The sequence below is a fragment of the Xylaria bambusicola genome (assembly GCF_022495145.1).
Source record: "Xylaria bambusicola strain CBS 139988 unplaced genomic scaffold F5B22scaffold_9, whole genome shotgun sequence".
NCBI lineage: Eukaryota > Fungi > Ascomycota > Sordariomycetes > Xylariales > Xylariaceae > Xylaria > Xylaria bambusicola.
This window is the reverse complement of record NW_025953562.1, coordinates 857240-880638: the sequence shown is the minus strand read 5'-3', so window position 1 is coordinate 880638 and position 23399 is coordinate 857240. Positions and strand designations below refer to the sequence as shown.

At 49.7% G+C, this 23399-nt stretch overlaps 6 protein-coding genes across 6 annotated transcripts; 3 read left to right on the top strand and 3 right to left on the bottom strand.

Moving 5' to 3' along the window:
* Positions 1–2551: 2551 nt before the first annotated feature.
* Positions 2552–4561, top strand: F5B22DRAFT_634795 (uncharacterized protein; the record flags this gene model as incomplete). The annotated part of the gene is made up of 3 exons (XM_047977037.1): positions 2552–2749; positions 2878–3548; positions 3613–4561. 3 exons carry the CDS (start codon positions 2552–2554, stop codon positions 4559–4561), a joined length of 1818 nt encoding a protein of 605 aa, XP_047833459.1.
* A 320-nt stretch (positions 4562–4881) lies between these two features.
* On the bottom strand, positions 4882–6263 carry F5B22DRAFT_596846 (uncharacterized protein). Its single transcript, XM_047974273.1, has 2 exons — positions 5928–6263; positions 4882–5843 (listed from the first exon to the last, which is right to left on the bottom strand). Exons 1-2 carry the CDS (start codon positions 6049–6051, stop codon positions 5188–5190), a joined length of 780 nt encoding a protein of 259 aa, XP_047833458.1. The 5' UTR covers positions 6052–6263; the 3' UTR covers positions 4882–5187.
* Positions 6264–6373: 110 nt separating this feature from the next.
* Positions 6374–9934, top strand: F5B22DRAFT_596844 (uncharacterized protein). Its single transcript, XM_047974272.1, has 2 exons — positions 6374–7376; positions 7464–9934. The coding sequence occupies exons 1-2, from the start codon at positions 6990–6992 to the stop codon at positions 9609–9611; spliced, it is 2535 nt and encodes an 844-aa protein (XP_047833457.1). The 5' UTR covers positions 6374–6989; the 3' UTR covers positions 9612–9934.
* F5B22DRAFT_573223 (uncharacterized protein) lies at positions 9778–12101 on the bottom strand. Its single transcript, XM_047973180.1, has one exon. The coding sequence runs from the start codon at positions 11867–11869 to the stop codon at positions 10139–10141; it is 1731 nt and encodes a 576-aa protein (XP_047833456.1). The 5' UTR covers positions 11870–12101; the 3' UTR covers positions 9778–10138.
* A 232-nt stretch (positions 12102–12333) lies between these two features.
* Positions 12334–17463, bottom strand: F5B22DRAFT_644168 (uncharacterized protein; the record flags this gene model as incomplete). Its single annotated transcript, XM_047978386.1, has 4 exons — positions 12334–12606; positions 12679–14926; positions 14980–17102; positions 17164–17463. 4 exons carry the CDS (start codon positions 17461–17463, stop codon positions 12334–12336), a joined length of 4944 nt encoding a protein of 1647 aa, XP_047833455.1.
* Positions 17464–18603: 1140 nt separating this feature from the next.
* Positions 18604–22114, top strand: F5B22DRAFT_596839 (uncharacterized protein). The gene has a single exon (XM_047974271.1). The coding sequence runs from the start codon at positions 19224–19226 to the stop codon at positions 21756–21758; it is 2535 nt and encodes an 844-aa protein (XP_047833454.1). The 5' UTR covers positions 18604–19223; the 3' UTR covers positions 21759–22114.
* The last annotated feature ends 1285 nt before the right edge of the window (positions 22115–23399 follow it).

Sequence of the window (23399 nt, the reverse complement as noted above, 5' to 3'; positions counted from 1 at the left end):
GAGAAACAAGCAAGACTGGCGGTAACAGCGTAGGAATAAAACGATGTCACCACGTTCTGTCATAGATGGGCGCGCCGGCAAAACCCACGGTCAATCCCAAACAAGTGAAGTGACGTTTTTGGGATTTGACACTTCTAGAAGTTTGGTTTGGAACTTAACAAACATCATCTATTCATTTGCTGCACCTATCATATTTTAGCTCTCACATTGGCGGGTGGTTGTATAGTAATGGTGTACTATGTATGTTGTCTCATGCTGACAGCCACTATATGAAACCAGCACCATTGCTGGGCTGAATGATGGTATAACATCCGCAACGCTTCTGCGCAACGATTCGGTTGCGCGCTTGCTTGTCCTTCGTGTCACAGAGGGAACGAAAAGGAAGAAACGAGACCATTAAATCGCCACTTGTCTTTTTACTAAGACGTCAGATGCCAAGGCGTTACTCAAGGAGGAACAAATCACGACACGGAGTTCCACGACTTCAGTAATGATACCGTACCTACACTACAATACAGCATTTACCCGGCACCAGCTCACGCACACCCAAGCAGCACCTACTGTAGGTATTGGCAAGGAGGCTTTGCTGGCGCAAGTATAGTAGGTAGGTGGGGCGCCGCATTCGTGCAGACTACAGTTGCACCACGGAGGATGTCGTCGTACCAAAAGCCGCCAATCGCCATACTTGTGGCACACCGTTTATGCACGGCACTTCGACCGTGAACCTATCGCAAGCCAGGAATTAGGTGTTGGTGTCGCACGCATTGCATGCAGGAGGCTTCCCACCGGTGTTCCGTTGCGTGCTGCGCAGTGTACCGTGGCCGTTCTTAACGGCTACCTACTCTTGCAAGCTTCTGCGTCTTGCTGGCCTCTCTCCCTGTCCTGATTATATTTTCGGGATGGAAGTTCGTTCAAGGTGAGAATGAATGAATTGGATAGTGAAAATGGGTTGAAACATGGTTCCGAGTAAAGTAGTATTAGAACACATACATGTGACAATTGTGAAAGGTACTATTCCGTACTGGACATAGGTAGGTACGCGTAGGTCGGGTAGGGAAGGAGAAGTCTTCACGGCCCCCAACCAGGGATCAAAGTACACGGCAGGAATCGAGATTCCTCACAACAGACTCACAACAGACTCACAACGTCGTTCACCGACATGGAAACTTGGACGGACAATGATGAGGATCAGCGCGGCTAATCGGTAAGCGCGAAACACACCTGACAAATCTGCTCTACACATGTGGCAAAGAGCTGCTCTGTTGGAGACGCTCGGTGATCAGGGATACTCAGATGAGAAAGTGTGCTCTCGTAAGATGCTGCCAACTCAAATATCATGTTTGAGAGCCAGGCCAACAAGTGTGGCTCAGGAACGGTAGCGCTGTCAGGGTTGGCGTTGTCAGGATGATCATTGCCAAGCCGGTGAACCGTTGTGGGTGGATGTGGGTGTCGAGTGTCTCGGGTTCGTCGACTCTGGCCGAGATCCGCTCGCGTCCCCCGCTAGGTTGTGTCTGGTTGTGTCAGAGCTGGTGTCCTGCTGCTGCCAGTGCCAACAGACCCGAGACATGATGCGTTCACGTCGCCCTACAGCTGTCGAAGGATTCGAAATTATGCAATAGGCGCTTGTGGCATTAAACTCATTTGACGGCTTACCCCATGCCCAAATCCTTCGGCCGCAACCTCCTGCCTGAATCGAGGCATCATCTGCGTCCCGCGAGGACTTTGCCGCTGGTACACTAGAGCACTTCGAGAAGGGGAGTTTCAACAGAGACAAGAGACAGAGACAAAGACATGTAACTTAAGATGAGCATCTAAGGCTCAGCGAGGACCCAGAACTTGGGGCTAGTTTGATAACTGCTTAACCGCTAGGTCTAAACTTGGTGTACTACGCTAACCGACAACAGTTGTAGGACAATCATTCGACAATTAGCCAAGGAAGCATGGGATACTTATAATACACGTGTATAGGTATGTAGTCATGAAGCGGTTGCTGACGGGGGCCCAAAAGAGTAGTAGTGTAGGACTCGATTGACTGACTGGATACCTGTACGTGTATTTAGGGGGCCAGATGAGGTACACTGCTACTCCCAAGTAAGCAGAAGGGAGCAAAGTCTTGGCCGGTCCAAGACCTTCTCCTCGCCTCTCTCTATGCTACTACCGGTAGGAAGGCATCCCGTTATTCCTGGGCTGAGCCGAGGGCTACTCTATTCCACGCTGCTTTGCATTCCTGTAGGGCGTGTTGTGTGTGTTGTATACCTACACTACACGACGGTGCCTGTCACCCCAAGATCTTATGTGCAGTAGCGTCGACTAATTCGAGCCAAAGAGCCCACTTCTGCCTCGTCCCCAGCACAGGACCGTATCCCAATTTCCTAAGGCCCTCCTCTCTCACGCTCTGACGACGTGTGTGCTCTTTGACACCCGTTCTGTCGGTACGCTATATTGAAAGCCTTGTCGCCGGCTTCATACCCACCTCGCTTTCCCATAATGTTTCATTATCGACTGTGGTGAAAGCGTGCGTTTTGCCCATTCCCCGAGCCCTTCACCCCCAATGAAGGGCCGATGCTATCCCTTCGTGCTTCTCGCGGTATGGGGAGCGCTGGGACAACCGGAACTTGCCAGGGCACCGGACCTCGAGAGGCGCAGCGACATTCCAAGTGCCCACGACTTCATCCGCCGGGGCTGTCACACAGTCGCCGTTCTCGGCGATGACTATCTCTATATCGACGGCGGCCAGATTACGGAACGGGTTGACGACAGCACGCCCGCTGACAGCCCTTCCTACGATGGCACGACCTCCCTTCCTCTGGATGGAATAGATCGATTTTGCTAACTAGAACTTTAGTCACTACTACGTGGTCTATAGATTTGACTAAGAGTTGGACAAATGAAACAGTCCCCTTGCGATCTATACCAAAGGCAGCACCGCTTCTCTCCAAACAGGTTCATTGGATTGACGGGAAGAACCTGTACACCTGGGGTGGATTTACTTCGGATGGCTCATCGCCGGAACAAGGCCTCTGGCGACTCACCGCAGATGGCTCGGGAGGGGGTACGTGGGCACAGGTTACTCAACGGGATTATTTAGCCTTCTCGAAATTAAAAGGCACATTCGGCTCCGCCTTCACACAAACTAACGATGTAGGCTACTCGTTCGGCGGTGCAGTGATGACGTCGTCCGACAGCTCCGTTAACAAGGCTACTCCGGGTTTCGCCACGCCGGGCTTAGTCTCGTACAATTTCCGGACCGGTAGCTGGCAGAACACTACAGTCACAGCTTCATCGTATGGTGGTTATGGGACTAGTTTAAATGCGAGGGCAGAATATGTGCCTTTCGGCCCTAACGGACTTATTATGTTTCTGGGAGGAGCCGAGACCCCCGTGGATGCGACGAACGAGACGATCGTGGAGATAATTTGGAACCACATCAGCATGGTCGATCCGGTCACAAAACAATGGTATACGCAATCAACAACAGGCGACAAACCCCCTACCGTGGAATCTCATTGTAGCGTTGGCGTGCCCGGTCCCAATGGCACATATGAAATGTATGCATCCTCCAGACATTGACGAGTGGGGAAAGCGGTTCAATGAACTAATGCTGGTGTATAGATTCATCTACGGCGGGGTGTCAGATCAATTGCGTGATACATCCGCCGAGGTTTATGTTCTGTCTCTCCCTAGCTTCCACTTCTTTAAGGGCCCCAAGAATGGCCCCCCACGGTCTGATCATCAATGCGCCATCATTGGCAAAGGCCAGAGACAAATGCTAAGCATGGGAGGGGTGGATGGCGAGAACAGGACGTTCACAGCCCCAACAACGGCTGATCCTTGGACCTACGGTATTGGAATACTCGATATGACAGAACTCGAGTGGAAAGATTCTTATGAACCGGACGCCCCCAGCTACGACAGCCCGGCCATTGTGAAACAATGGTACGGCGACGGCAATCTACAAAACGTGGAGTGGGATAGCGAAGAGGTTGAGGTCATTTTCATGAAGAAAGATTCACCGCCACTGTCCCCCAAGCCTATGCTAGGAGGCGGATCACAGTCCACGGGCGTCATTGTGGGCGGCGCTGTGGGTGGCGTTTTAGGCGTCGCCACGATCGGCATGATCTCGTTATTTCTGATCCGGCGGAGCAGACGCGCCCGTGCCGATACGCCGGAATCAAAAGGAGGACTTGCACCGACGACCCGAGACATGGAAGATATCGCCGAGTACAAGCCGGAGCCGTGGCCTAAGGACTACAACGGCGGCCCCCGATACTATTCACCCGATTCACTGCTCAGCGGCGCTACAATTCAATCACCGTCAACGTCACCACAGCTATACTATGCCGAGCCGTCACAGCCGTCACACGAGATCTGGCGCAGCGAGCTCTCCGGACACCAAGACGGTATTGCCAGCATAGCTACGAGCATGCGTGGCGGAGAGCTGCCGGGCAGCGATGCCCGTGTCGGGGAACTCATGGACCCAAATATGCAATGGGCACATGAATTGCCGGCGCCCCTTGAAAGCGATAGGACCGAATTGCCGGATCGCAAATACTCGCGGTGAATGAAGCGCGTGATTACCTTCTATATATATACAACCCATGCCTACATACTCCCATCCAATACCTACCTTCTGCACATACGTTCGCTATGAAGCTCCTCCACTTTTTCCTTTCTTGTCTCTTGTCTCTGTTTCCACAGGTCAGTCTTATTGAAAGAAAGGAGATCGCCATGGGCCCTTCCTTGACCGACTTACGATTATCAGCGTGTTGGAACGTAGAATACGATACCCGGTATTGAAAGAAAACCTCTACCTTTAGCCTTTTGATCGGCGTTCATGAGATAGGATATATATAATAATATGAGGCTGCTTTACACATTCATATCTTTAGACACCTGCTAGGATTTCTCGCGTGGAAAGTTGTCGTCCTGAGTGATAGTCACTATGTGCTAATATACATAGGAATTGCTTAGGGTTTCACTAATGCATGGAGTTGTATTACTCCGTATAAACTAGGGGTATCATCACACCAAAACCACAATCTCTCTCTATCATCTCAGTGGGAGCTTAGTATAAACGCACACACACTCTCCAGCCTGCATCATTATACATGCCGTAAATTCTTTTCTCTCCAAATACTCCCGACTTGACCTTATGTGAATCAATGCAAAAACGCCGGCTGCTCCCACTCAACCCACCATCTTCTTGACCTTCTCCAGCAGGAGCCCGCTCTCGCGGCCCAAGCGCCGCTGGCCGTCCCGACCAGGCTTCCGTGCCTTGGCCATGGCGCGGCGGAAACGCTCGCGCTCCTCGTTCTTGCGTTGTCGTTCGACCTCTCTGCGCTCCTTCTCGGCTGCTCGCTCTGCCGCCTCGGCCCTTTTGCGCTCGGCTATCGTGAGCGCCTGGTCGAAGTAGCCTGGTTTCCTCTGCCTGTTCGTTCGCTCTCGTTCTTGATGCCTTTGGGGGGTTTCATCTTGGATTGATTGATTGTCCTTGTCTGGGTTTATGCGGCGAGGTGTCTTATCTGTGTTGTCGTTGTCGTTGTTGTGATCATCGTCGTCGAGCATAGCTTGACGCTGGGGGTGGATCTGTGGTTCAGGGGATTCTTCTACCCTTTGCTCCTGCTCTTCTTCCCCCTTGGCATCATTTTCGCTGCGGTTTCCGTCGCTTATCTCGTCTCCATCATCTCCCGTATCCGTTCTCACAATGGTGACAGAACCAGGGTCAACGTCTGATAGAGCAGGTTTCGAGGAGCGGGAAGAGGCAGCGAGCTCGTTGGTTTTGATTTTCTTGTAGGCTTTTTTAACTTTCGCCTTATGGATAAGATCCTTTTTTATCTTGTCAACTGTTAGGTGTGCATTCGTCAGTAAACTACTACAAGACTACAAGCCAAGGTGGTGGTGATGGTGTTGTGGACGGCTTCTTTTACCTTTTCGCCTCCACGGGCCGTCGGGCAGATTTTCTGGACCGACACGAAAACCCTTGCGGATCTTTTTGGCAGCTGGTCCGGCAGCATCGTCACCTTCAATAGGCCTCTTCTTACTGGGGGCCATATCGACTGTCGATATTTTGATTTATTGACTTGTTGTTGCAGATTTGTAGCGGGGGCCGAAATACTGTACTGTAAGTGCCTAAGTATGTCGATAGGTATCAGAAAAGGCAGTCAGTCCTTCGATATCGATAACGCCTCAAACTAAGTATAGTGCCGTAGGTAACACATATAGTTAGCTTTCCTAAACAGATACTACGGTAGGTATTAATTAGCCACATTAAGCGTTTAAGTACATACAGTAGCGGGAAATCTTGATGGCGCTAGCAGGTTCTTTCGCAGCGCTAGCTACGTGGCAGTCAGGTGTACATTACATGTATGTACAAGTACAGCAGGGATGTACACTAGATACTTCATAGTAACATGCACTTCTCTTTTCGATCGGCAAGCTATTCCGACCCCGGAACAGCATGTACATCATCAATGTATACTTATCTCATTAAGTAAACGTTGATTACCGGTACTCCAAACACCCAACAGAGCCAAGTTTACATTCGCTTGTTCTTTCACTCATCATCATTCATCGACTCAGACACATCGTCTCCGTGACGCCGCGTCTGAGCCGACCAGCCGTAAAAGTAATCTGCCTGAGTGGCCTGAGTGGCCTGAGTCCTGTTCCATGCCACAATCACTGCCATGCGCCATCGGCCCATCTGTCAACTGTTAACATTCTATAGAACGGCGTCATCTGCCTCTGACTGATGTATATGTCTCCTATACTCGTACATTCTGTCCAATGAGTCGTGGGATCCTTGCAGAGAGCCATAAACAAGAGGGGGCCAAGGACGATACAGCAACATTCCCGTTATCTGTTGTCTGTGGCGTTGCCTCGACGGGGATATCCCCGTTCCAGTCTGACTGTTTCGTATTTTTGACCGGGCAGCTATAGTTTCATACCCGTCCTATCCCGCCAAATCTTCGTGATATTTGTATGAATGCGGCATGCCTATCTTTCCACCATATCTAGACAGACCTCCCACGCGGAGGGAATCCGCTAGTGGTGGCCATGACCAAGTCGAGCCTCAAGCTGAGAACGAGAGCATCATGTCGACACCACCCGACCAATTAGAATACAGTCATCTTCGTCGGGGTCGTCGCTCACCTAGTCATCTTGTACAGTCGTTGTCCAGAGACTTGTCCGAAGAGAGCATCAGAACCGAGCTATGTGAAGGACCTGTTTACGATAGTTCTCCTAGTACCCGTCTTCTCCCACTCGCCCAGACTCCAGACCATGGGAACAGCCCGGGCTCAACCGTCTGCACTGATCGTGCCACCCTTATCGAAAGACTGAAGAGAGGGGAAAGTCCGACCTGGATCCCCAACCGATATGTTCGTCGAGTCACCCTCCACTTCTCTCTCTCTTCCTTCTCCGAATCTGTCAAACCCGTTCCTAACGAACCGTTTTTTTGAGAATAGTTCGAGCCACCATGGCGTCAACAAGAAGTGTCGATGTCTCCAACTCGAAGCCCAACGCATACGACCACCCCTACCAAACCCAATACCAATACTACCACCTCACCCGGTCTATTGCCGCCACCAACGATAACTCCCGAGAAAGATAGGACGAATATAGATAACGAAAGCAGGTATCAAGATGGGATGAAGATTGAGAGACCCCGATCAGCCCTACATACTGGTGACTTCACACACGACGAGACAGTTCTGGGCTTAGATCAATTTCGTAACCAAGCTGACACACCAACAAGTCAAGAGCCTACTGATGATGGCAGGCTACCGTGGATAGCCACTTCGCCTCCAAGGCATTTCATGTTGAATTTCGAGAAGAAACCGCCCCATCTTACGCGATCCGATGAGGTCCGGTCTGCGCTCTCTTCCCTCTCTACTTCAGCTTCAACGAGCTTTGTCTATAAGCCACCAACTAGTCCCTTAGTTCAGTCAGAGAGCAATGAAGAGGTCGATCTGATTTCCCCTATCAACCACACCGATCTCGACCCTGGGATTTCCAGACAACAACGTCGACATACTATGCTGCCATCTTTCTCAAGTTCCTCCTATTCATATGGATATTGCCCAAGTCCACTGCAGAGACAGAGTCCGTCGCTCCGGCAAGAGAAGACGTTCCCTTACCAGGCGCACCAACCTCGACGATCCCTCACCACGTCATCCAGTCTTTCGATATCGGCGTCCTCACCTCAAACACCAACTTTCCTCCACGGCCGTCGGCCCTCCTTTGGTTCTGATGTCTCCCCACTACAACATGCATCTATGGTTGGTTCCTATGAAGAAAGCATTCTCCGTGGCCGAATGTCGACGACACCATCCAAGCCCCTCGATTTCTTGGCTCAGATTGGCGTCCTTGGCTTGGGCAAGTGCAAGTCAAGCCTTCGATGTCCTCCCCACGTCACATTGCCCTTCCCCGCTGTCTTCTATAGTTATGCTAGCTCTTCGCATAGTCGATCCAAGGAAGAGGGCGGGCCAAGTCCGTATGTGGGGCAGATCGATTTAGAGAATGGGTTACCGAGTCAGGGAGACGACACCAGGTCAAAAAGAAAACAGCAGAGTAGGGCTGTGGAAAGGTCACTGACAGAGACGGACATGATAGACACTCATTACGCAGACACGGTCACATCCGGTCGTATGACCCGGAAAACTAAGCGTATATCGGGGTCGCCACGGGCACCCCCTGGCGGAAGTTATCGGATCCCTGAGAAGGGTCAGATTCAGATAATCATTAAGAATCCGAATAAGACAGCAGTCAAGCTATTCCTGGTTCCATATGATCTAGCCGGCATGGAGCCTGGCACCAAGACTTTTGTGCGGCAACGCAGTTATTCTAACGGTCCGATTATTGACAATATGCCTGATTTAAAAGGTGATTCGTCCGCTGATCGTCCTATTCTGAGATATCTCGTTCATCTGCATATATGTTGTCCCTCGCGGGGTCGTTTTTATTTGTACAAGAGTATTAGGGTTGTGTTTGCAAACCGTGTGCCTGATGGAAAGGAGCGGCTTCGAAATGAAATCACGCTTCCTGAGCCTAGATTCACGCCGTACAAGGCTATACGAGTTATGCACCCACCGCTGTCCAGCAGCAAGGGGCTAGGTGCCAGCCTAACTGCAGACGCTGCTCTCCGGCGGCGAAGTGCTGGGTTTTACTCGGGTGGCGCTGGCCGCGCGTTCGATATAGCCGAGGGATTTTCAACGTCAGGCCTACTTAACCACCACTTCTCATACGGCCCTACCGAGGAGCACGCCCCGATAGAGCCCATCCCATTCATGTTTCCAGCAGAGAGAACTAGAAGATCGGCAGAGGACGGGAGCGCGGCTTCAGAGCCTCAGAGTCTGCATTCTCCTGGATCATCAGCCGGGACAACCGGGGAGTCTAGCAACGCGTCGAATTGGGGCGGCTACGATAACCAGGTTGATAAATACAATAAATTAAACAAGGGGGATATTGGATACGGCGGCAATGCATTTGCCGGACTTATCAACGGCAACCCAGCTGTCGCCGAGAGTCTGCTCTCGAAGCGACTAAGGTCTCTGGGCGTCGAAAAACCAGACCAGAGAGAACAGGGACAAGACCTTGAATCATCAGAACAATAGAAAGGTTTGTATGTCAGGGTTATACCATTCAAGTAGAGAACGGATTCTCACTAGCACAATACGAGTTTACCAAAATACCACGGTTAATTATACTACTGTTGACCTTCGGTGATATGATTCTCTTTCTACTAGGCCCTCATTGTGTATTGACTTATTAGTAATGCTGGGTTTACGGACATGAAAAAAGGGGGATCATTGGTTCGCTATAATTATGTAGCGCTCAACGATATCCTCGACTTGAGGTTCAAACAAGCCCCCCTTGATGTGCTACTAAGCTTTATGAACTAGGATTCGCAGGCGGACTAAAGGGAAAAAGATTGGAACGCCTTGCTCAACTTATAAGAATCGTATTTGACTACTTCTACCAATTGCGCTGTCACCGGTGATCGACCTTACAAACCATACTCGCTGCTGTTCCCCAGAGGTAGAATCTATGTACCCAGAAAATGCTCTTGGCTTCCTTGTGAATTGCCCGCGAATACCATATATAAACAGAGACGCATGGCCTGTATCAAGCAGTTCGATTTTCATACCCCTAAATCAGCGGGACACGATCGTGTCCGTTTATGGGTATCGCAGATCCTATCTTCCTTTCCCGACTTGGACATAGTAGCGAACTGTAGACTCTTTCGCTTGGAGAGGTTGTCGAAGAGGTGATTCGTCATGCCCCTGTGGTAGTGCCGCGTCCGCTTCTTGGTAGCTTCTAGGGTCTCACTGACATCCCAGAGCTTCTTGCTTCTCGCATTCTTCTTGCTCTCCTTCCCTCCCTCTATATCCTTGTTCGTATTCTTCTTCTTTCCGAAATTCCGCCTCACTTTCTTCATAGTCCTTTGCTTTAATCTGTGACGCCACTTGCGCCGAGGAGACGCGAGTTTCACGGGTCTGCCTACAAGCTCGAAGCGAGCCTTGGTCTTGAAACACGCCCTCTTGGCCCATTTTCTGATCTTCATCTTCCGCAGGCGCTGGGCGAGGGCGGTGCCGTTCGGAGAATTGAGTGAGAAGAGCTGCATCATCCATGATGAAGACCGCCGCTCTCTGACCTCGTGGATCGTGGACCAGGTTCCGTCGTTATCGGATATGCTGCACCGCTTTATCGCCGTGACAATAGTTCGTTCCGTGTCTTCGCTGGGATGTAGATGGTTTGCTGAGCTGGTGTTTCTTCCGTCTTGAGAATTGTTATCGTCGTCGTCGGACGTGCTCTTAGCATGCGGCCGCCTGTAGCTCATGAAACTGACCTCCAGCCGCGAGGAAACGGCATCTTCGTTTTCTAAGATCGGCACTGTGATTTCACTAGTCGATGACGGTTTCTGATGTGCTCTTACCCCTTGAAGTATACTTAGTCTGCGCTGCGACTGCGTCTTGTCTGCACACCTTAGGTTGGTGTGACTTTCAGAAGGGTTGCAGAAAGGGAGGGGTTGGACGTTGCAACTCTGGCCAGCTATCGAGCAACCAGGAGAAACAATTTCGGTAGATGAGGAGGCGCTGGTCTTTCCTTCATGATCGGCACTGATTGGCGTTTCATCTGTGTCTAAGTTTGCCAGATGCCACGAGCTTTTGGAAGGATACTGGCCGAAGCGCCGATACTCGGCGAGGTATCTCATCGTGTGGGGAGTAGCCAACTCTGGCGAGCAATACCCAGGAACAGGAGAACGCAGACCCTCGGATGGGTAAGAAGACGAAGCGGACAAGTTTCTCTCGCGGACCTTGTCTTTCTCAACAGACGTTGTAGAAGGAGACTCCTCAAGTCGACTATCACTTTCATGAGTCACTGTGCTCGAGAGGCTAAAACAACGCACTGATCGTTTTACATCGGCTTGTGGCTTGCCCTGGATAAAGATACCTGGCGAGATGCACGGGGAGGTTTCGCCATTATCAGCGGTCGTGTCCTTCGATAGAAGTTCGGGCACGCCACCTTGCCCCAGTGGGGCTGAATGGAATGTGGCCACGGGGTCTTGAAACTCATATTCAAGTGAGTAACCAGATTCTTCTGCATCTGGTCGTATATTTTCTCGTTGAGACGCTAGTAGCGGCCGGTTGTCAGCAACCTGGCTGTCGTTATTCTCACGGCGTATGTTGCGGCGATTCTTAGGCTTCTCGAACAACGTTGAGAAGACCGAAGATAAATTGGCCCTCCGACGAGGCCCTAGCTGGCTGAGGTGCATGGTAGGGTATTTTGTCTGCTCCATGTGTTCTTCATCTTGAGCTTTATCACGGATGAAACCTCGACTTGGTAGAGACCATCGGTGTAACAGGGACATGGTTGCAATATGTTAATCAAGTCTGTATGAATGCAAGCAATGTGTACATCAAGACGTCTGTGTCAGAAATAGCGAATATACGAGCAATAGAAGACGCGAGCGACACAGATAAAGAGTTAAGAGAGTTGAAAACTAGGACGAAACGACCCAGCAGGCATACTTGCAAAATATGCTGCTCAGTCGGCTGCTACTCCGTGGCAAGAGCTGCCGTGATGATACTCACTCCCAATAGTCGTAACTTCCACTCTGTCCGTCTACCTCTCTCGCAAATAATCCGCAAGGGGCAGTTGAAGACGACTGCCAGGTGCTACTACCATGCGATGAAGAAACACTAGCTCTGGGTGTCGATATAGACCCTCCCGGCGGCCTGAGCCCACCAATTGTCGTATTATTCTAGATAGTGTAGATGTTCTTAGATTCTATGATGCAAACCTTTGAAATACCCAAATACCGCCCAACCCTATCTACATACCAGAGCCGCCCCTACGTGCCCTCGTGTCAGCACCCAAGTAGTCGATTGGGTTCCGGCATAGCGGGCATGTGTTTTGGTTGCTACTCTGGAACCATTTGTAAAGACAGGTGCGGTGAAATAGATTTTTGCAAGTCTGACATCGCTTGTCGGGCATCTTCTTGTCAGTACTGATGATGCTGTAGCAGATAGCGCACTCGGTCTGGCCTTTGAGTGCCCCAACGACATTGCGTCGAAATGCGGTGAGTCCATCTATGACGCTCCCTCCCTGTGATGATAGCCATTAGCTTAGGACCAAAGTAGATAGCTGCCTGAAAGGAGGCGAGAGGTAGGTACGAACCGAGAATGTAATGACCCCCTGCGTTGTCATTATCCAGCTCTTCCACTTCCGTTCATCCACTGCGACCCTGTTGATCCCGACAACCGTGACGGCCTCGAGTGGATATCCGGGAGGGATGCGGATAGCGATGGAAGCGTTGAGATCATCTACTTCGTAGCCGGCAATGACTTCCCTCGCCGCTCTACTAACCTTCACAATTAGCTCCTTCTCATCGCCCACAGGTGTTTCTTGGGTGTTGTTCCATTTGACTACGTCTTCTAAAGCTTCGGAGATGATGAGCGGAGAAAAATATTTCGTCATCCATCCTTCGACGGCTATCTTTGTCTGCTTAGAGCGACAATCGATGTACCACGCCTTGAACAGGCCTGGGACAAATTTCAATACCAGATAGTATAAGTGTATGAAGAGCCACTGCATGTTTTTCTCCTCGGTTTCCGATTCGCCTAAAGCTAGGTCGTAGTGTCGAATATCATCTTCTGTGAACCCTAATCGGTCTAGGTTCAGCCCATGAGCTGCTGAGTGACCCAGTACATCGAAGGTCAGCTCCATCAAAGGACCAATATAATTCTCAGCCTTGAGATTTTCGGCGTAGTCGCTCCGTACTTTGAAAGACGCCGCTTGAAAAGCATCAAACACTAGGTGCCAAGACAGGAGGTATGATCGGACGGGGGTCGGGAAGTGGGCTATGCTATCATCAGGATACGAGTCCAATGTTGGCGCGCCGAGAAGAAGTGATAAAAGCTCATCGGGCAGTCGCGCCTCTTTCTTTTCTAAGAGAACCTCTATAGAGAGCTTCTCTTGCACAGCTGGAAGCGCTCTGTTCAATAGGCTAAACGCTGCTGTCTGTATCGCGCGGGAGTCATTTGCCACTAATCCGTAAAGATCCGAAAGATCCTCATACTGCTGGAGAGGCAATTTCTCGACTTGCCTACAGAGGATAGAGTCTACTATTTCGAGAGGCTGGGTGTGCTTATCTCTAGGCAGCTTTAGTAGTTCAATCAAAGCAGCCGACTTTCTCGCCATCGAAGCCTCCAGAACATCGACAAGGTCATCGTTTGGATCCTCTAAACTCTGAAGAATGGCTATGAGCCGCAGTGATGCATGTATTTCGGGCAAACGGGATTCAAGAGGCTGAGAAGGGGGTTTGGTCCAGAGATAGATGCAGAAATCGATTGCTTTCTCCCAGTAAGTCCCATAGACGTCTTTGATACAAGGCAATAGGCGTTGTAAACAACGACAAGCCTCCGTAGCGAATGCGTTATCAAGGTCATCTGGTGTTTCTAACCAAGAAGTTATTTGCTTGACAGCAAAAACTAGTCTGTTGTTCGCAACTGGTAGCTCACCCATATCATATATTTGCATACAGAGGTTGAGCAGGATAAGGGTTATTAGACTCTTATCTTGACGGAGCTTAGCTCCAGCAATGTCGCTTACCAAGCGATTGCAGAAGGTGCTAATGAATTTCGACGATTTGAGAGTCTCGCCGAGCCCGCCTATTATCGCAGCGGCCGGGTATACCGTTGAAGCAGAAGATTTAAGACAGTCTGTGTCGACTAGCCACTGCTCCCCGCTTGATGGGAAGCCATGCCGCTCTGCAAGTGTCTGAAGAATATTTTGCATCGACCGAGCAAAATAGAACGCTGAAGGTGAAAATGTTTGCGACTCTTCGATCAGCCGTGCGATGATGGCGTGGACTAGTCGCGCTTCCTCTGTACCTGACCCGTCGCGCCAGCCTTGGGCACGCTCAGCTATCCCAATAAGGTACTTATGAGTCGAGGTAGTTAAAAGCTCAAGATCCGATATATTATCAGGGGAGGATAGTGAGTTCCAGACACCGTTTTCGCCCATCATGGTAAGCTGATCTGCTGCGAGCTCAGCGGTAACGCTCATATTTATTATCAAATCGATTTTAAAAGACAACTTTGTTTGATCGAAGCTGAAACCGGAAGACAGCAGTTTGGAAATGTACAAGGCCATGCGGCCAGGTATAGAACAGCCTCGGGCATCTCGTTGCATATTTGCAACCTCGTCCCGAGTCTGGCCTGTTGCCAGAAAACTTGCACTACCCAGGCTATTTGTAAGTGCGAGAGAAACATTCGGAGTATCCTGCAGTAGCACGAATAGCTGTTGCTTCCATGTTTCGACATTTGGTAGAAGGGAAGAAATCTTTTCCTTGGAATTGTCATCTTGTGTGGAGGCTTGGAGCGCTTCTTGCGCTTGCATCGCCTGTTGAACGAGAGTGTCGACCCTGGAGAAAAGTCAGGACTAGTAATAATAAGAGGATACGGAGACGGCACATACGAGAGTGAGGTTGGACTCGCACTATTTATATTTTGTTGAATAAGGTGATCAATATTGGACGCTTCATTTGATTGAGTTCCCAGCAAGGCCTGCAACGTCGCCGTCTGGGATCCGCGTCCCTTCTCTGATAGACTAAGCAAGCTGGTCATTAATCCCATGTGGACTTCCTCGTCGCGTGTCAATAGTTCGGGGTTTTTCTCTGCAATAATCTGCAATCCCCGCAGGACGTCTTCATTCAGCTCGCCTGAAGAGTTCTTTATATGGCTAGCCAGTTCTTTAGCGAGCCTGTTTGAGGCAGGCTCGTTTAGCACCCCGAAGGTGAAGACGTTGTTGAACAGGTCCCAGCTAGACCCAGGATGACCTGTGCTACACATTAAGCACCTCCGTATGAGTTCAGCCTGTAGGTCGGGCTTTTTTTGCGCCATGATAGCCGCTTCGGTACTAGAAATGAGCTTGCTTAGCGCAGGGATACCTTCCGTGGTATCTAGAAACTCCATCACAATTGAAATGCTAGAATCCCATATCTTCTCGAATTGTCTTTGCTGGTGCGGAATTTGACCCAGTAGAATGATGCTTGAGAGGATGAACGGCGCACTACATGACCTTAGAAACACATCTCGCCCCTCCACAAGATAATCTTCCAACTTATCAAGTATGCTGAACGAGGCCGGTGTCCGGCTGAAAAGAGGAGACGCTGATTTGATCGCCGACTCAACAATTATAGCCACACCAAAGGGCTTCCAATTCCTGGTATTGAGTAGTTTGATGCTCTCTTCGAGTAGCTCAAAAGATAATGGGGTTGGAATATCTGGGATTGGGCGGTCTCCAGTCGCAGTTTTCTCATGCGCGTCTAAAATCTTCCCTGCCAAGGAAAACCATTTCCCTCCCGTCTCAGCTACCGACTTCTGGGAATTCTGGTGCTCTTTCGAAGTTTCCGGTAGGGAGTTGCGGATATGATTCTGAAGCTCGTCCTTCAATTGCCCCCATTCAAGTCTAGTAGCTTCAACTAAATCCTCAAAGGGCAGAGTGGTAGTTGAGGTGTAAGCCCTTATTAGAATTTGCAGATGATTTCCCGATGACCAGACCGATGTCTCAGGTGAGGGAAAGAGGTAGTTCTTGATCAATGGAAAGATAGCGTGCTGGGATATCTTCAAACGTGCCTCGCTAGATGAAGCTGTTTGCAAAAATTGCCTCGCTAAGCTAAGATATGAGGACCAGGCCTCAATTAGATTGGTGCGTGGCTCGTCGCGACTGCTAACCCCCTTTCGCATTGACGTTAAGAGTTCTATGGCACCATCGGTATCTGCAGGTAGTATGCCACTGGGTATCATTTCAACGAGCTGAGTCAGTTTGGTCCAATAATGCGGTGGACTCGCCTGTGAGCCAGACTCGAGGAAGAGTTTGAGCCGTGAGACGGCTGACTTCTTGCTTCTGTAATCGGACGTCCATACCGTCGGATATTTCGTTGTTATTTTGGTAAGCACGTCAATGAAGTCGATAGCAGAGCCAGTCTGGTTGCTTTTAAGGCCTTCTGCCACAAAAATCTTGCTGATACGAGGCAAATCGGCATCGACCTGGCCGGGTCTCCTCTCGATGCATACTGACAGGAGCTGAGACGATAATTTCCGCACAGCAGAATCGCTCGCAACTGCGCTTGCCCATATAATATCATTATCAAAGAACTGGTCATATGTATCCATACATTTCTCAACGTCCGCAGCGTCTAGCTTTTGTAGGAGATTCAAGACCAATGCGAGGCCTCCCGCAAGAACTCTGAAATATTTTGCATCGGCATCATCTGAATTGGTGGAACGGCGGTCGCTCAGGGTGTCTGCTGTCTCTTTAACCGCGTCACTGGCGTAGTTGAGAATTTGCTGCTGGCAGCGCTTCCAGAACAGAAGTACCTTCTCCGGCGTGGTGAGAAAGGATGAGAGACCTTCGGTGGCTGCTTTTGAGACGGCTCTGTCGCGGTCAAAAGTACCAGCAAGCCAGGGGCCAACAATTTTGGGAACATTCTTTTCCATGCGCTTCCGGGCGGATTTCATAAGCTCGAACTGGAGACCGTGGGAGAGTTCGCGGACGCGTCTCGAGTTGTCTATTGATGTACGAGGGTACGATTGCACCTAAGGAATGCATTGTCAACAGGGGATTGCGGTCGGTCGGGTGTAGGCAGAGAGACCCTACCCAGGCGTCCAATACCGGCTCTTCGACACCCCCATTCTTTTCATAGGGGTGAGCCTGCACATAGGCGACTAATTCCTCGAGAGCTTTCGCCTTGGTGGTGGCGTCTTTCTTCTGTAGGTTCTTGAGACAGACAACAACATTGGCGTCGTGTACCGAAGAGAAATCGGGGGGTTCGGCGAGATAGGAGAGGTTGATGCCGCTCGCGGCGGACGCGAAACTGCCAAAACCGAGGGAGCTTGCGCCGAAAGCTGGAGGGGTCTTGCTACTGGCAGCACGGGCCTTGGCCGGTTTCCGACTCATCCTCGCCGGAGTTGGGATACGAATAATCGCATATATGTACACAGTAACCTTGCCAAGCAGACGGGTGTCGGGGCGCGTTTGCAGTCAGTACCTAGGTAGGTAGGTAATTAGGAATGGATAGGAAAAAGCAGCAATGCAACAAGTGCCCCGGGGGGTTGATGCTGAAGATTTAACCCCACGGTGGGGTTAATTCACCTCACAGTTCTCTTTTTTGGTGACGTCGTTGTTGGTCTACTTGTATTGCCAGAAACCAACTAAAACTAACAGAGCAAAGAGCCAAAGAACCCCAAGGCTTCCGATAAGACGAACGAACTAAATACATAAAATTAATCTCTCCCTGTGGAAATATCTACCAACTGAGAGCACGCATGTAGGTAGGTATTAATGGGAGTCAAGTAAGTACTGGTATGCTGTGTGACTCAGGCCGATAGCCCCGTAAGTATCTACACATCAAATAGGTGGAAGTGTTGGATTGTTGAGTAAAATACCTAGTAAGAATAAATGCAGGTATAGGAGAATATGCAGATACCAATATAGTTCACTATTTCGTATTTTACTTTCAGAAGCATGTACCTAGATACTTATATGGGCAGCTGTAGGCGGGCGGGTACGCGGCCACTTTGTTCCATTCAGTCTACCCCGCAAACGTCCGGAACCACCCGGGGAGCTCTGGCCCACAAAGCTCGGTACATGTCAAGGTAGGTACATTCATTTACATATGTCTAGGTACCTCATATGACTGACTGTACACAGGTAGGTACCCACAGGAGCTTGCGTGGTGGAAGCAGGTCTGGATCCTACCGTTAAGGAGTACCGTATGACCTCCTTTGCATTGTGGTTAATAGAAAGATATCCTCAGCAGTGTCGGCAAATTATATACAGTAAAGGTTGAGAAGAACTCTCTCTATCAACCTCAGGGCAGGCTCCCTCTTTGAATGTACCTAAAGCACCTGGAGCTGTAGCTGACCTAGGTATGTAATTACCTACTACGTACAGTACACGATGTACGTAGTACTATGTAGGTATGTACTTAGGCTGTGGGTACTTCAAGTGACATCTTCCCCGCCTTCTCCTGCCTCAACGCATGCACTCCAAAAGGGCTGAAACGGCCTACGGAGGTCTGGTCTGGCTTGGGGCTTTCTGTCATCTCAGTATGTAATCTTCGAGGTATCGTGCGCGTGTCACCAGATTCCCTATACCCCTCTTTTGGAGATGCCTTTCGAGGCTTGCTGGTACATCGCACGCCACTGTATCCGTGGGATGGACGTAGGTACCTGATGTAGTGTACCTACTATACCTACCGTCCATTGTAAGTAGGTGGTAGGTAGTGGTAGACAGTGGTAGGTAATTGTGAGGCATGCGCACCCCCATGCACCAGGGAACCAAACCTTCCTTGCCTGCCTCCCACCCTCCGGACCTTCGGGAGCCTACTGCTCTACCACCACATCTCCCTCACCCAACCATTGGGTATGTCGACCTACCTAGGTATATATCTCAACACTTATATTCTTACTTCATCTCGTATGTAGGCGGCGCTTGTCGTAAGCCTCACTCCGTCTACTTGCCTAAGTGCGGCGGCACCCCTTTCGGGTATTGGCATGATACGTCATTTCACCTTCAGCCATCTGATCAAATACGTCAGCCAGCGATACAACAGCAACTTCAAGCAAACGTTCAACGCCGAATCCCGCCCACGCATACGTTTAATGTGACGTGTATAGGTCGCTGAGAATGCGGCCGTTGACTCCAGATCCAGCAATATGTTGATCTCGACTACTGCTTCGAGGTTACGACCTCTGCATGTCCATACTGGAACAGCCGCCAATCCATTCGCCACTTCGCGCTCGTCTGCACTGCGGTTAAGTCGTCCTGTCCAAGCTCGGGCCTTTCGCTACGGTATATGGTCTTCCTTCCTCAACAAAGCCTACCTTCACGAAGCCTACGAACGCGAACTTCGACGTGGCTATTATCAAACTTTGAAACGCAAGTATGCCAACGATATGGACAAAAGTATCCCTTGGCATGAGCAGCCATTTCCCGAACCCCTCAAACATACGCTTAAGCGAGCTGTGGCAAGATATTGCCATTGGGGTCCCAAAAACACTGAATGGAAATCGCCTTGGTTTATCCAAGACGAGATTGACAGACAGAGGAAAGCCTCATCCAAGGACCCAGAAAACCCCTCCCATATTGATGGCTCCAAAATTCGTAGACAGTTTTATAGACAATTTTATTATACCCGCAATACGCCACGGCACGTCAGGTCTCAAAGGGAGACGGACACGCAACCCGAGCGTAATGCCCAGAATGCAGTGCAAAGCAAGACCGACGTCCCTAGGGAAGAAGATTATGTGATCGACCCTATTACGAATAGGAAGGTGTCAAGGAGAGACCCTAGACCTCTGGAGATAGACCCTGAACCTTCGGCTAGAATTTTCAACCCTAACAAGCTGCGGCCGAACCTATCAAATCTAGACCAAGAAAAACCACCGGTCCATTCCAATGGTAAGCCGCCGGCTTCCGAGCTTAGGAAGTATGCCGAAAACGACTTCGATGATTGGCCTACTCCTTCTACTTCCGAATCCACGAAACCGTCTGTGCACAGGGATAATATATACGACAATTCAGCATTGAAGAGTGAGGAGTATTCCTTGAATCATCTGCCTTTAGATGATCCAGCTGAGGACTATGGCGATTTTCACAAGAATGGGTCTGCAACGTCCGATAAACCCCTGGAGAAATCGCCAAACAAACCCAAACATTATGGCGCATCCGATCAGTCTGGTTCCCAAAAGCCTGCTCAAACCAAATCATCCAACCAGCCTGGCTCGAATCCAGACCAACTCGTCAACGAATTGCGTGGTTATGGGCCATATATGCACAATGAGAGCTCAGTTACACAAGGCGAAACTGCAGAATTGCACGACCTGGAGAAGTATCGGTATCGGCCCTCAGAGGAACCTGAGCCCACAAGTGAACCATCGACACCCTATGATGATCTCCACGAGTATGTCCCTACACCCGCAGACAACATGAATGATCAAAACCAGCTCTTTGGACGATACGGAGGTCTCGAGAAGTACAAAGCCTTCAGGTCAAGGACCTATGAAGCTCAAGCTTCACGAGATCCCATAACAGAGAGTCCAAAGATGGATAATGTAAAGCTGCGGGAAATTGAGATACCAGACATCAGCGCTGAACTAAAGAAAATCCCAAAAATGAAGCTTCCCTCAGGTTACATCTTTTTGAATGATGCATCTACCCAGATGGAAACTGAGGCACTCGAATTTCACGATTCGCCTCGCAACATATCCAGGTCAGATTCATCTGTAATTCGTGGTGGGTCCATCAGGAAGCATGGTCGATTGAATCGTGGGTTTGGAGCAGATCTCTATTCGAAAGAACCACAAGGTCTCGAAACTTCATTCGCGAAAGAATGTGGAGGGAGGAACACAATGCCTCTCTACACACGAACCTACGGTAGCGAGCCTGGCCAGGTACCCCCGAAGCCCAGGCTTGCTGTAGAGGACAGAGAGAAAGAGGTTCCAGAGCGTTCGTCGCCTAGTCTATATAGCGACAGAGATCCTGAAATTGATGGGATACCATCGTTGGAACTAAATCAGGCGCGGGGTCAGAAAGCAGCCAAGCCGGACGAGCCCACCGTTTATAAGATCTTGGCCTATGACCCCGTCTCGCAGACCATCAACATTGCAGAGACGACTTCTGTGGTACCGGATCTCGCGTCGCCACTAAGCCCGACAGAGGTCCTCCTTCGCCTATCTAACCCCACCAGATTCCTCCCACACTTCGCTCCTCTCCAAGCTGAGGGCTTCGAGATCGTTTCTGGTAGTGGACATGTGCTGGTTTTCCGTCAAGTACGACCAGCAAAAGCAACGGCCCAAGACGGTAGTCCTTCCGTCAATCCGATCGACATGATGGGACGCCAGGCCGCAGTGCCAAACCCTGCAGCATTTGTTTCGCCTACGGGATTCGTGAACTACGATATACCACGAGTAGAGGAAGAGCCGGTAGAGCACTCCTCTCGATCCAATGTCAAAGTTGGTCGAGAAGAGGCCGTTTTCAGCGGGAAAAGATTATCCTCTAAGAAGAACAGGGGTGAGAAGTTCAAAAAGCCGAAAATGGGTGTTGGCGAGAGGATCATTGTCGGCGGGGTCTGGGTGGCGGGTATTTCCTATGCCCTCGGTGTCGTGATTGAATATTTTCATACTGGCGGCACGGATGGGAAGGGCCCTACGGGTTTCTCACCGACCAGTTTGAGTTTTTGGCTATGTTGAAATTTGCACAATGTCAGTATGGCGCTTGGAGTTCGCTTTGGAGGCGATGTTATAGCAGCTCGCGATCTAAGCTTTCGCATAACTATGGGTATGGTTGGATTTGTTATTTATTTATTGTCTTTTCGAAGTTATGGATATGTCTCTCCTATCTTGTAAAGTATTGGATTGTCATATTTGGATTCGCTAGTTACCCATCGACGTATATCTCCTTGCTGTTGTACCACATACTATCGAACTAGCGAGTTCCTCATATCTCTATTTAAATAATTTGCTACAAGCGCGAAAATATATGTTGCAAAGAAGGTATGGGAATAATAATGATTTGAAACTGGGTGGTAATATAGTGCGTAAGATTTCGTTTGCTGACATTATAATGTATTAAGGACAAATATTTGATGTGCAACTACATAGTTATCTGAACCCGCGGCCGTAGTGAACGCGCTGAAATCTGAGTATCGAGCAAACTGATAGTAAGGAAGGTTAACTATTTTCGCCTCTTTTGAATACCCAATTTCTGCTTTCTGTCACAGTTCCGTGCCGAAGAAGCAAGCCGTTTTCGACGTCGTTGTGAATTCCAAGCCCAATCTCGAATTTTCCTTCAACGCCATTAAACCAACCGGATCTTCATAACCACACCAATCATAAAACCAGAGTTTCCCAGGTAAAACAATCATTTGATCCTTAATACGCCCCCCAAATCAATTAATCAATTAATTCCAATTTTCCCTATTCCTATCCACCCCTAGCTCCACTACCTACCTACCTACCTACCTACCTAATCCCAAGTTCTCCTCATGCAGCAGAATTCGAATCACCACCCATATAAATCTCGCGGCGCAATTCCTCCTGCTTATATCCACGGTGCCCATACGCACCACCTCCCTCGCGCAACTCGGGCTGCCACTCCGCGGTGTGCGCCATGGCTCTCTTGGCGTCTTTCTCGAGCTGCGGGCTCTGCGGGCCCGGTCTGGGCTTCGCGTGTTCGATCTCGGCGCTCTGCAGCGTGGAGAGATCTAGTTTCTTGGGGAGGAATTGGTTTTTGGGCTGTTGAGTGGTGGCCATGGTTCTTTTATCACTACTCTTTTGATGCTTTGTTTTATCTTGGGAGAGGGAGTCTTGTTTTGATCTCTTTGATTTGATTTGATCTGGATATGGTGTTCAGAGTTGGTTGGGTTTGGAAGGGAGTTGGCTACTTTTAGGCAGTGTACAGGCAGGTAGGTATATAAGTAAATGGGAGAGGGGTAAGGTAGGTATTGGAAGTAAAGTAAAGTCAGGTCATGTCAGGTTAGGAGGTGGGTTGATGGGTAGGTAGCTATGCAAAGCGTGCGACGTTTGAAATGATGGATATACAAGTTATTCTAGCAAGAGGCAGATCGGACAGATGTAATCCGAGAGAAGTTTATCAAAAATCAATGGCGACTTGAGAGGGATCTCATCAATTTCAATGACTTGCGCCTGTCCATCTAAGTTGCTTGGTTCGACTTGAGCATTAGGAGGAAATTAGGGCAAAGGTCATACATACTAACTAACCTACAGTACCTATATCAAGGCTGGATACAGCACATCTCATATAGATAAGACATGCACTGGATGATATCAACGATTCTGTGGTGTGACATCTGGAAGATTGATTGATTACAT